Source organism: Acanthaster planci, linkage group LG12 (genome assembly GCF_054643075.1).
Source record: "Acanthaster planci isolate LZ-2023a linkage group LG12, COTS_SCS, whole genome shotgun sequence".
In the NCBI taxonomy this organism is placed as follows: Eukaryota; Metazoa; Echinodermata; class Asteroidea; order Valvatida; family Acanthasteridae; genus Acanthaster; species Acanthaster planci.
The window spans coordinates 15,276,852-15,291,218 of NC_141788.1; the positions used below are offsets into that span (position 1 = coordinate 15,276,852).

The 14,367-nt window shown below is 39.7% G+C and overlaps 1 protein-coding gene across 7 annotated transcripts in view; it reads left to right on the forward strand.

Annotated features, from left to right (window-relative positions):
- LOC110989672 (rho GTPase-activating protein 45-like) overlaps positions 1-14,367 on the forward strand; it is a 78,245-nt gene that overhangs the window by 44,748 nt on the left and 19,130 nt on the right. For 6 of the 7 annotated variants that reach the window (XM_022254223.2, XM_022254224.2, XM_087144231.1 and 3 more), the window contains one exon: positions 2,537-2,939. In XM_022254223.2, the coding sequence (XP_022109915.2) occupies positions 2,537-2,939 (403 nt within the window). Of the gene's footprint in view, positions 1-365; positions 1,092-2,536; positions 2,940-14,367 lie in introns of those variants that run through there. The other variant, XM_022254227.2, reaches the window with a different exon arrangement.

The following is a 14,367-nucleotide window of genomic DNA, read 5'->3' on the forward strand; positions in this document are numbered from 1 at the left end:
GATTAATCAGTTAAAAACAGGTGTGCAGTAATGTCCCTTGTGACATAGAATGATTGCACATGATGCAATGACTGTCACAGAGCTGGGTCAAAACCACTCCAGAGCTGTGACCTCTGTCCTCGTTTCAACTTGGTTAGGGGAATCAATTTGTCACGGGAACTCTGTTTCCAGCTAATCTTTCCCATTGACCTCTGACTTTTGTGTTTGGAAGTGATACCTTGCTCTTTCTTTTATTGAAAGAGGACGAAAACAAAAGAGGCAGGGCAGATGTGGGCTTTGTCGTAAAAAAGATTGCCGAGAAGGGTGAGATACATGTAAATGTAGTATACCCCAGTATCAGTTGCAGATTTACTATGGAAAATCTGACAGTGTGTACAGTGACTAGAGGGTTGGATAATTGTTCATTGAAGTGTGTGAGTAACTCTTGTGTGAGCCCTGATTATCTGTCACTGCTGTTGTTTGTTAATGTTATCGGTTTATATGATCAAGATGTGGGCCATAAATAAAACCACATCAGAAAAAGCTGGGGTGGACTCACAAGGGTCATCTGTGACTGTGTAGGAGTAAATGTTTCTGCTGTGACAGTTGGTTGTCATTAAAAAAGAAAAAAATCCGAAGACTCTGACGTCAGTGGTACCGGTAGCTTCAAAAGAACTTTCCAGCTTTGCGGTCACATGCCGGTGAAGTGGGCACTTCCGTCAGTGACCACGCTCACTCTTGGAAGGAAGCACATGGGTTTTTTATTTGGTGGCAGGTTTCTAGATTATTTGACAAGTCAACAGTGATCAGTCAACACTGGTATTTTTTGTTGGAATACAGAGGCTCTTAAGTATACATGTACATGTACTTTGCAGTGTGTAGCTTAAATGTTTGAACTGTTACTGCAAGTGAATAATCGTGACTGCTATAAGTTTGCTCTAATGCATAGTCAACATTACTGGGACAAAAGATAAACTCCACAGACAAGTGTAGTGCAGATAGCTTATAGAGTGTAGGTTACAGAAACTGGCTGCACTTGTGAAAACTTGATGAAGCTCAAGACAGCCAAACTGCGCTCTAGGAATTCTGGGTCTCCATCCACCAACAGAAAGGTAAGAGGACCTGCCAGCAGATGGCCAAAAATTTCAAGATCTCTTGCACCGCGTTTACACTTGATCCTGCAAACAAGGATCAGATCCGGTGAGACCAATCAAGCGAGGGGGATCAGATCTGTGCCGTGGTTACACTGGATCCTGATCCCGCTTGGCGTCGATGAAGCCCTGCAACTTCAGGGTAATGGTTACACAAACAGTACACTGATTATGCGCACTGGAGCAAAACGGCAGCCAGTATTACGTGTACTTAAGTGCTGTGTATACGTCTCGTTGTCTTATCTCATGTTGTTAAAGATGAAAAATGGGGAAATGGAAGGTTTGGGATGAGCATTATGCATCGGTAACGAAAGCCACGAAGGTGACGTGGAAAAAGCATGGGAATGTGCAAGTACCAGTTTACTACCAACTCACAGTATGAAAGCACATGGGCTTAATTGGGAACAAGCGTAATGCTGGTTATGTACGTGCCGGCCCGGCCAACAGCATATGTATGGTACGTGTACATTGTCATTTAAGTATACATGTACATGACGTGTAGGTCTTCACGATGACACAGACTTGTTTTTCGCTCGCTTCAAAACTTGCACCGGATGTAGTTACGTCAAATTCTGGGATCTAATCCGGATCTGATCTCGTGTTGTGTTTACTCTGATCATGCACACGGGATCTGAACCGGATCTGTTCCTGCATTGCATCTACAAACGTTTTGATCCGGATCTGATCCCCCCGCCGGATCTGATCCTCCTCACTGGATCAAGTGTAAACGCAGCGTTGGAGTTCCAAGGACAACATTCAGCTGATACTACGAGAGTTGGGAACATACTTTTAGTGTGCTTCAATATCTTCAAGGAGTCGCTTTTATAATTAGATAACCGCTTTACCTGTAAGATTGCAAATATATTCACATTGCGTTATCGTGTAAAATTGCTTCATGCACATCATAACATGTACATGTATTCATATGATACATTTCCATGCAGTGCATCCTTCCAGTGCATTAGCAGCGTGGAAGTTTGTCAATTTTCTTTTGACATTTGTCACATTCCGTGTGTTTTACAGCTGTACATGTGCCGATACATTGTAATTCTTACCAGTACTAGCACGTGTCTTAAGGTACAGTAGAATACTACGATGGTGCCCAAGTTCATGTTTATGAACTGCACTTACATGTACTGCACCGACATGTAGATTTGACTCCACAGATGTAGGGAAAACCTTGTCAATGGAACAGTTATGTATATATCACATGTATCAAGGATGATAACTAATGTACATTTAAATATGCATGGGGTGTACATGTATTTGTACCGGTATATTGATATTTGTTGTATCATTTTCAAAGTCGTGCCAAGTGAAGTTCTTTAGCATCTTTGTGGAATCCATAATATGTCCCAAAAAGCAAGGCATTTCTTACAGTGTATCTTTGTTTACGTATCTCACAGGATGCTAGCGGCATGGATCGGCTGAGTCCTGAGGTGTCGTCATTGGACCATGTGCCCCACCAGCTATCCCATCATTCCTCACTCACCGGAAAGGACACTCTCCCACTGCCCGATTCGGATGTGGTCATGCGCTCCCGTGGCCTAAAAGGCGGCAAGCGGGGGTCGGAGTCCAGCGACAGTGGTGGTGGGGGCAGCAGTCAGCGGCCGGCTAGTGTGGCTGTTGTGACAGGATCACCCAAGCTGGGCCGGCGGTCCTCCAAGACGGGCTCGTCCACCAGCCTCAACTCTGACTGCATGGACACGCCTCTTGTCAACCACGAGGAAATACTCCAGCTGACCAAGGACGTCAGGACGTTCTCGGAATCCCTTAGCCGACTGAAGTTCATCTTCAATCCTGAAGTCGGTGAGTTTTTATTACGTCAGCTCATTGTGGTTAGATTGAATTACATTTTGATGTCTCATCGCTCAGAGTTAAATGTATTTCGAAATTTGATTTAAAGTTTAACATATGACTCATGAGTTTAGCCTGATCAAATATTTCTAAAAATTCATATTATCAAATTTTATGAAGCCAGCTTTTCCATCTGGCATATCTTGGAGTTGGTGTACAAGTTTCTAATCAGGATGTTAGTCTTGGTCTCGAAATCATTTTAAAATTTTGAACTTTTACTGGCACCCATCAATTCCATTTACCCGAGCTGCAACGTCAACACGACACATCTGAGCTTGTGCCCTCATACACTATACATGTACACATAATATGAACCTTGTTCCCTGTAACCCCTGCTGTTCAAGCTGTTGACGTGAATACAGATGATGTCTTTTAAGCACTGGCATATGGGAGGGAAATTGCTTGCCTTGCTGGGTCGCGGAATGCTGTGCGACTGTCCCAATAATAAACAGGGAGAGCCCTTGGCAAATGTCATCTTGCCATCATCACTCCTAAGAAGTTGTGTCCGGGTCACAAGCCCTCCACATGTACAACCATGCAGGGTCAAGTACTTGCTGTAAACGATGGTCTGCACATTGTAGGACCATTTTTGTCCTGTATGTCATAAACCACTGATATTTTTTCTTCAAGGCATGCATGAATCAGTGCTGACTGGTCATGCTCAAAGTAACGTATCCCAATCAATTGTTTTTGTAGAATTTAACTGTAGAACATACAAGTGCTGGTGCATGTTCAGGTAATCTGTAATACATGTACCGATATGTAGAATTTGCTGCCACATGTATGGTACGTATCAGTAATTCACTGAGCCCCACATACATAGATAGTACCTACATGTACATGGGCATCAGTACATTCACTGAGCTGTGAAAAAGTAGTCAATTTGTCTGTGCTTCAATGTATTAGTTACACATACATGTACATGTACGTAATACTTGTACATGTACGAGTATGCAACTTGAAACATGAAATTTTCCAACTCCAGGCAACCCTATCCTTCACTACAAAATATGGTATGTGGCGATTGTGGCGCGAGATTAAAAAAAACAACATTGAAGTTAATTACACACAGGTGTATGTGTACCTGTTGTACACACCGGAAGTACCTGCGCCACTCAGTGTAAATGCAACATTTCAGGATCTCAATGGAATACCATTTGAGTTGATGCAATACATCGTGTGGAGACACAGATGCACTATTGTAAATTTGTCAGTTTGTTGGGCAATTTACAAACCAAAATATTTGGATGCAGATGTGATTAGCAAGTGTTGGGGATTTCCGTTTTGTTTTGAGCAGAACATACCAGAAGCAAACTGACATGTACACCTGCCCTGTTCCATGATGACATCACAGCATGAGGTCAAATGTGGGTCAAACAAGAGATGTGCACCCACAGTATACATGTACATGTAGGTGTCCACATGCAATTCTGCAAACACATACTGTAACATCATGTATGTGGTACGTGTACAGTACTTGCCTAGGGCAGGTTTTGCCGTGGTGGACTTCATCATAGTTGTGTGTTGCACTACGGGTACCTGCCCAGGCAAGATCCAGCTCAGTCCTCAAAATAGTATGAGTATGAGTCAGTGAGGAACAATGCCGTCAATTACATGTATGTCCCCAGTGATCCACATGATTTGAGCTACATGTACGTACTATATGAAAAAAAAGGCCTGGGATATCAGTATCATTTCTGAAGGTGTACAGATCATGTCCTATTTTTCAGTCAGTTCATATGTTCTGTAGGTATAATTAGTTTTTGAGCTGTGACCTTGCAAGCCAGTGGTGATCCTTGTCATTGGATGTCATTCATCAATGTCTCCCTCAACAGCATTCCTATCAATTTCTGTCACAAATGCCTTCTACATGTATTTGAGAAGCCACTCCATCACATTGAGATTACAAAAATAACCAAGAATGCTCTTACCATCAAAGTAGTATTAAAAAAAATACCATTGTGAATGGTCATTTAGATGTATGATGAAAATTTTCAAACTGAAACAAAAGTGACATGCTTCTACAGTGTATGTCTTGTACATGTAGGTCAAGAATGATATCAATAATCAAATCAATAATTGCAACAATATCCAGAGAAAACCTTCCTAATTGATCAATTGGAATTGCCCTGTTGTCCCTCCCCTACTCTTGTGAAAAGTCCCACATGTATGTACCGGTACTGGTACCCTTTGGGCCTCATAAGATCACTATCACGCCCCAGTGGTCCTGCCGCGATTCAGACCTTTTTGACAGAGGGGTGTGTTGCTATTCAAAGGCTTTAGAAGCGACCGAGCCCCTGAGGATGAATCCTTATACGATCGATGCTTCGGATCAATGTTTATTGATTAGGAATGGGGAGAGAGAGGAAGGGAAGGGTTATCGGGTTAATGGATGGTGGTTTGGATTTTTGTGGTTTGTGAAGAATGCTCAGAGGTCTGACTCCATGCTAATAAAAACAACTGTTAATCTTGAATCTCATGGAGCTACCCAAAAGCAGTATGTACGTGTACAAGTCCACCATCAACTTTTACTCCCCTTGATTAAGCCCGGAATTTTCTTTGGATGTGCTGTTTCCTTCCCATTGTAAAACTTCCGTTGTCAGTGCCGTGACTTTGGCCAGTTGGTCAAATGATTTTGTGTCATTGAACCTGTTTCACCCACGTGCTGTTTACTACGTACAATGTACATGCAGCATTTTTCCTTAAGCCCCTATGCCTATTGGTAGTGCATCCTGAATCTATCAGAATTCCACAGGCATGTGAAGTTGGCATTTTATAGGGGAAAAAGACCCTTTGCCTTTTATCTTCATGCATTGACAAATGTCTGAAACATTTGTCTCTTGTCAAAGATGGTTTACTCCATGCTGTTTGATGGGGGTATATTGTACAAGGTATCAGTTGAAAATTCCTCACAAAAGTGTCCATTATGGATTCAGATCAAGTTGGATGATTAACATCTTAACAGTGCTTGTTCTAAAGAAATGATTAATTCAAGAATGAATAATCATACTGAAGTTGAGAATAAATCCGTAATTCAGTTCGCACTATTTTTTTCTATTAAACATTGTGCAAAGTGCCAAAATACAGGTTTGCCTAAGAAAACAAACTTGTGTGTTTATACATCCATGTACATGTATGAATGCTTTTATCATGGTATTACAGTGATAAACATTTTCCATTCTGTGAACTTGCAAAATGCTTGTCAATTACGTGCTTTTTTCAGTACCAGGTTGTTGGGTATACAGTTCTGAGATGGAACCACTCTCACTGCCCTGTGTTGTCTACACATAGGCCCCTATATGTTTATCAAAGCCCAAGTCAATTCCAAATTTAGCTGGCATGCCCTCTGCAGTATTTTAGCTACTGGTAATTTTAAACACACAGTCCTGCACTGATTGAGTTTACAGTGCCCAAGTTAATGTGAAAAGTCTTACATGTATATGTACCAGTAGCATCAAATCGAATAAGGATCTGCTTTGATTTCATACTTGTATACTGTACATTGTCACCCATATGCTTGTTTGTCTCATAAATGTTGTAATTTTGTCATTTTGACTTGTGTGCATTTTTCTTTGGGAAATTTGAAGTTTGTGTCATATCCTTATTGTTTAGTGAAAATGTACATGTACATGTAGGGTACTTACTGAAGTGAAGAATGTGCAAAACCTTCTATTTAAAACACATGCATGTACCTGTACATGTAGAACATGTGTTGGATGTTGGATTGTAACAGATTAAGGAAACCTCAAGCCCAAATCCAGGGAGTTTTAGACAAAAATATCCAGTTACATACCAGTACCACAGCCATTTTCTTATTATTCTCATGATTTTTTTAAAAATTCCTTGTCATTGTGACTTAACTGCATTTTTCTGTGGAAAATTTGAATTTTATAAGATACATATTTTTGGGTTTTTATCCAAAATGTACAAGTACATGCTATAACGCTACAGTGACCAATGCCTATTTTAATGCATGTACTAGAACATGTACATGTACATACTGGAACATGTACATATTTGTTGGATTTTCACAGATTAAAGAAACGGCTAGCCCCAAATCCATGGAGTTTCGGACAAACATACATGTACATTGTATCTGGTTATACCAATATATACATGTACATGTAGCTAAGCAACACTTGAAGCCATACAGATGTATTTTTTTTTTAGTGAGCACATACATGTAGATGCATTCTTTACAGTCGGTACCGATATGCTAATGGTTATATTAAAGCTCATTAACACTTATCTCATCAACAGCAGGTGAAAAATATTCGGCATCCAGCAATGCATTTGTTTGGAAAATCCTACTTTAATTAATTTCAGACACACCCTGCCCTCAGACGGAAGGTAAAAAATTGTTATGCTTCCTGTTTCTCAGTCTACATGTAACTCATTTTGACAGTGCAGCCCTAATGTTTTTATGGGGGAAACTTTAGGGAAAATGCAAAATTGAAAAAAGGAAGAAGAAATGAAAATATTATTCATTTTATTTAAAACATTTAAACAAACATGTGCAATTTGTACATGTACATATATGTTACGAGTACCAGTACCGGTCAACAGCCATGTCATGGTGATTGAATAAGCCTTTTGTGAGTGAAGTTTGAATAAAATCTGGTACACCGAGTTCTTTAAATTCAAGTGAACAATTCGAATTGTCCATACTAAAGACACTGCTGCTACTGGTATGTCATGTAGTAGTGACTGTAGTAGTACCCCCTTACCTGATGATTCATGGCAAGCTTTTACGTTGCTCCATTACACTGGAACCTGTCCATTCCAGGGATGGTCGCTATGCCAAAGCTTATATCATAAGATACATGTGCATGTATATACCTGTAGCAACAGTGTCTTTTGTCTAGGGAATTCAAATTGTTAGTTTACAATGTGTGTTCACTTAGCTACATTGTAACTACCAGCAAGTGTACCAGATTTTATTCAAATTTAATCCGTAAAAGGCTGATTGCATTTGGTTTTGTGTCGCAAATCAGACACATGTACCATTACAAAGTACATGTACATGTACATGTAGTTTTTTATCTAAGCAGAAGCACTGCAGTTTTCCCCTCACTTAAATTCCAGTGCACAAATATTTTGATTCTTTTTAAATAGGTTTTTACAAGTAAATATAAACATGTACATGTACTTTTGAGGATAATGGAACCAAATGAAAATAGGCCTACAAGTACATGTACTCAACATTAATGGCTTAATTGGTTGGTAATGAATTGAGAAAACCTCACAAAAGAGACTTCCTCATTTCAGCGAAGAGCTGAAACTGGATATGTTATCTTACACACATACCAGTACATGTATATGTTATGCTGTACTTGCTTGGTACATGTACAAATAGTGTGAGTTGTCATGGTTGTTGAAATTAGCCTTCAAAGTACCGAAATAACGAAAAACAAAACAAAATACTTCTCTCCCTTTAGAAGTTGATGCGTCATTGACTTTGTGTAAACCGAGATTCTTGGGAACAGATATATCCCCGGTCCTGGTTACATGCATGTATACATGTATACACGTTGTTTATAACATTTCCTGGCTTTAGTCAGTATCCCGTATACATGTAGCCACTGCATTGCTGAAGCTCCGGGAATCATGTTACACCAATGTGGTTGACCAACCAGTTCCCGGATTTTCTTCCACAAACCCGTTTTGTGTCAAATGTGACGCATGCATACCAGCACACGTGCTCAGTCTCTGCATATGCGCGGTTACATTTTACGTAAATTTAACAAATGAAGTCATCGAGTACTGCACGTGACACTTACATGTATACACAGTTTCCACTACTGGTACACTTTGTGTAGAACAAAATTCTTGTCTCCTCTTGTTTATTTTGGGCAGCCTGCCAGCTCTTGGCAATATTTGTGTATGAGCAATATTTGATATTTTCTCAACCAGTCTAAGGTTTCTATTTTGTTCTTGGTGCTGTGCTGAGTGCAGGGATCGCAGGGCACGTGGAAAGCATGCCTGAAGTATAGTGATCAGTTGAATGATGGAATGTCTAGCTTTAAGCACTCATTGCAAGGTGTTAGAAGCCAGGAGCATATTCTTTAGCATAGCAGGCATGAAGCCTCATGCAGTGCACGCAAGCTCCATACTATGGTACTGTATTAATACGCTCCTTGACAAATTCTGCCACAGCTTCCTTCTTCTACATGTACATGTACTTGTACCGGTACAGTACATGCATATGTACATGTATGTTCTTAACAAACTCCCAACGGTGATTTGCTAACAGTTGCAGCTGGGTCTGGGTCTGTCAGATTTGGGTGAATAGTGATGAGAATCTCTTTGCTCCTATACATACTGTACTGTACGTGTGCAGCTGTGAAATCTTGTTCTTTGTGCACTATGTACTAGTAGTCAGAGAATGCTTTCCACCATCCTGTCATATTCTGTTTGGGTCCTTGCTTGATTCTGATATTGTGCTCATGTCAAATTTTGATTCAGTTGGGCATCCAGTAAAAATCCATAGGGGTCATACATGTATGCAAAATATTATGTATATGTACAATTGTACAGTATGCTAATTGGCTTCAGTGTAACCTGGGCAACCAGATTGAATGAAGGGCACATTTGTTGTTCTGCGGTTGTACTATTCCAGGCATGTTGTTAGGAGCGTTTTTGAAACGAGGGAATTCGGCTTAGACTTTTGGTTTTGCTGGATCCAGCCATTTTGAAGCAGTATTAGAAACTACATTTTCAAGCTCTGACAGGAAAAGTGAAACTGAAGTCTAAGCTGAATCCACTCACTTTGAAAATGCTCTAAAAATCAGTGTAGAAGGAAGGAGGAGTTTGGATGACTGGGTGGGTGGGTTGGGAACCAGTCCAGAAGTGACTGGACATTGTTGTTACAGACGTTTCATCTACCAGTAGGCTAGCATGATCAGCCTTTGTCATACCTCCTGACTTTTAAAGCTTCTTAGATGTCACACCCAGAGTAAAAGGCCTAGTAAACAGGACCCATCTATAAATAGAATGATGGACATCTACTCAAAAGCTTGCATTCTGACTTCTTGTTCGGTCTTTCAAACTCAAAATCCAGAGACAAAAGCCAGCTAAGTGACCAGTTGGTGTTGGGCATTGTCACCTGTGTCCACTTGTTCAATACTTAAAACAAACAGTGGATTGAGTTCACACCTTGTGAATACCAGCCAATATCTTGTGGTAGAGCCAGTACTGAAAACTAGCCCCCCCCCCTCTGGTTAAGCAGCAGCCTGTTTATTTTACTGGCTTCTGAGCAGAATTGGCTTGAAAGGATAGACCAGGGGGATTACGAGTGTTTGAGCTTGTTATTCCAATCTTTGCAAGCATGGTCGTCTCAATCTATAGAAAGATAATTCTTAGTGCTGGCTTTGGAAGTGGTGGTCTTGGAACATTTACTGGTATATGTATGATGTACATGTAGTTTGCTAATGTTCTGAGACCATTTTTGCGTATGAAACTTCCGCCCTTGAAGCAGACTTTTGGAACATGGACATACATGTAGTTTCTATCGTCGAGATTTCTTTATTCTGTAAGTACATGCTTTGAAATTGTTGAATGTCGAGAAAATTTGGGGCTTCCATTTTAGGCCGATCCCTACTGGTTCTGTTTATTTTCAAGGATGCAGTTTGTATATTCAACTGTACATGTACATATACATTGTACAGTTACTGAGTACAGTATGTACGTATGTATGTAATAACATGAAGCACTTGTGTTCCTGGACATGTACATATACAATATTTGTATAAGTACTGTACATGTACATGTACATTGTGTACATGTACATGTGTAAGTCTGTGCATATATATGTATGTAGGGTACACATGCACACATTTTAAAAGTTAGGTTATGCAGTGCCCCGGTCTTAAGCCTACCTTAAAAAACCCAATGTCTGTCACATATTTTACATCATGTGTATAAGTATAGTGTGACCTGTACACACAAGAATGATAGATAGGACTGACAACCAAACCCTAACCCCGTAGGGTGTACATGTAAAATCATGTTGAAATCAGAGAAGTTGGAACTGTGTTATTAATGTACATGTATTAACGCACAAGTTATGTACAAATTTCCAAGCCTTGTATTGATGCAAGCAGTAATTGGCTACATGTACTACATGTACATGTATATATGGATATGTTGGCCAAAATAAGATTTTAGTAAATTCTGTGTATTATCAGAAAACATCAAAACCCAAAGAATTTTGTATTAGAGTACTGAAATATTGGATAATATACATTGAAACCTTTTTGCTGTATACCATCTTATTTATTCGTTTTCATCCCTTGTGTCAAGTGAAAGCAGTGAGACAGCATGGCATACAGACTGCACTATTAAGAGGAGCGTAAAAAGTAGAAGATGTTGGGAGTTCATACTGTATAGGCCTACCAACTATTCAGTGATTCAAACTATACTTACTCGTACAGTAGTTGCACCTCAGAGGTTGCAGGTTCCCCACCCTTCATGAAGATAAGCAATTATCCTAACCTAGCTTGCGAACAGCATGGAGGAATAAAAATGCAGTGAGGAATCTCTTCAGTCCCAAGCTTGTTGCATTTTTCAATGTTATGGGAAAACTCATGGCCTCACATCACCAAATTTGTCACAGTGTGGTTTATATGTACCTACTTTTCTCAGTTAAGTACAGGTCTGATTCGAAAGTCCACTAAAAGGCCCCCTTTTTATAAGATCTGTTATGCCACTTGTTTTAAAATTTACACGATCATCACGAAGACTAATAATGTAAAAATTCTTGTGGGTATTCTCCATCAAGATGCTGAGCCAAAACTAAAAAATATTAAGATCCGTGAACGTCTCTTCAGGGTAAACCTTCGGTTGTGTACTGTACCCTGTGCGGGTGAAACTGGAAACTTTCCCCAAAAATGAAACAGTGAAATTGTAAAGCTTGGAAAATTGCATTTGAATAACTGAATGTAAGTGTCTAGTGGGAACTCTGTAGTTTGTTAATTGGTTTGAGGAATCTTGCTTGAACAGAAAGCCCAGATTCAATATTAAGGATTACTACGGAGATTGTCTTTGATATTAAAAGTGTACATTATCCAAATGCCCTGGACCTGACTACTTTTATGCAAAAAAAAGAAAAAGAAGAGCTACATGTACCCACTAAGCGATGTGTTTGATATGTGCCATAGACGTGCGTGGGCGTGAAACAAATGGAACAGCCCCTGAAGCATTATGGGATGTTTTTAATTGAAGCTGCACCTTTGCTAGGGAAGAGAACTGGGTCAACAAATTTCCCCACTGTGGTCTGGCTGTTTCATGTTCAACTGGACAGTGTTTGCATATTTTTTCAGCGCAAACAGGGGCCTCCCAATATGGGTTAGGCTGTGTAATTTGTAATCACCCAACATCTGAGAGGGTTTGTCAAGTTGTATAAACATTGTCCCAACCAAATTAGTAACCTCGTTAATTATCAGTTCCTTATGAAAAGCTGTCAGCATGGTTTGTAAAAATAGTTGTAAAGAATGACTCTCAAGTTTACCCAGCTCATCATGAGTTTGTTTATTTTATCGGATTATTTTTTAAGCCAATTATCTCCTCAACCTAATTAGACTTAACACAGCTTTGCAGCAAACTGACAGAGCATAAATTCTTGTGGATTGAGCTCACAGATAGGTTTGATGTGTAGGCCCTACATGATGTACTTACATTGTACATTAACATGCATGCTTGTGTACATTCTGCAGTTTATTGAAGGGATTGTATCACAGTAAGGTTACCTTGTGCTGGGTATTTGAGTCAGGTCAGATTGCAGTTTGAACATGTACAGTGCATGCATGAACCACAAGCTTGAAGCATAACAGAAATACCTCCCTATCACCAAGTGAATGCCAAACCTAGCAGGGGAACCACAGAGCAAGAAACAACTTGTACCTTAATGTACTGGTACAATGCAGTCAGATAGTTTTTACAGCGCTGTACATGCATGTACGGTACATGTTATGGCATGAGCACATTTTTAATCTTTGGTTTGATTGCACATGTACGAGTACTGTGGTTGAATGTCAGTTAACTGGCTACTGAAAGCACAATAGTTTGAAACATACGGTAGGAGTATGTTTGTAGTGCAGGCAGCTTTCTGTGTCAGTTGGAAATGATCAGAATTGGTGGAATTTTCTTGACATAACGAAATTCTGCTATTAAGGCAAACTGGAAGTGTGCTCCAGAGAGAGGCAAACCATTGTAGAAATATTGAATGCCGTCTCAAATGTAATTGTAGGACTTACAGATATTCAAACTCGGGACTAATATTTAGACTGGATGGCCTTTTCAGTTGGCACTGACCACACAGCATGTGCACATGATGAAACCCCAAACATCTCAACTCTATTTAATAAGGGATAACTTGGAGCAAGGATTGTTGTTATTCTTATTTTTCTAATTTGGAGATGGAAATATCAGTTGCATTTGACCTTTAAAAGTATATACATGTTGATGTACATGGCACGTATGTGTGAAAAGCTTTACAAAAAATGGAGACAAAGCTTGAAATGTCAGCGTGTGCATCCATAGGTCAGTCAAGTGATCTCATACTACTGTAGTACTGGTACATGAGCCGATTGAGTTGTAACAATTCTACTTGATAAACAATATGCTCTTTGTAATTTGTGAATTCCTGAAGTTTGCTCAGAGTTACATGTACATCTACATGTAGTTCATTAGCACTCAAGTTGATCTTTGGAAATGTGGTTTGAAAGAACTAATTTTGTTGGGGGGGAAGTATTGTGTTATAAACGTAATTGATCACAAGTGCCTTTTTACAGGAAAACTGTCAAAATACCCTGTATTTTGAAAACTTAAAATCCAGTGTGAATGGGACCAGTCACGTGCAGGTGATTATGTGCGAGTTCTCTATTGTACAGGCATAATTTGTACAGTACTCATATGTGCTACAACATGTACTGTAGGCCTACATGTATTTCAAGTCTAACTGCAGATACAGTCAATTTTATTAGTCTGGAACTGTCACTTGTCAAGAACATTTACTGGGAATATTATTTATAGTACATAAGTATTTCATGTCACATCACTGGGACTGGAAAAGCATCACACAGGCTTTGCACATGCATGCGGGTACACTGGCAGAACTACCGGTACATGTACGTGTATGTACATGTAATACTCTACACGTACATGTACATGTATGTTACTTTTTTACACAGAAAAGCATGGCTTGACATGAAGGGCATTAGATTCATTGAACATCATGGTGAGAATTCAGCTTTTTAGTTGATTTAAGCTTTTTCTGTTTAGATGTTGACCCTGAATTTCAGCTTTTGTCTACAACTGGTCTGCACAAGAGCATTGGAACTTTTAACATTTCAGCTTTTTGCTAACTGTCTTCAGCTTTGAT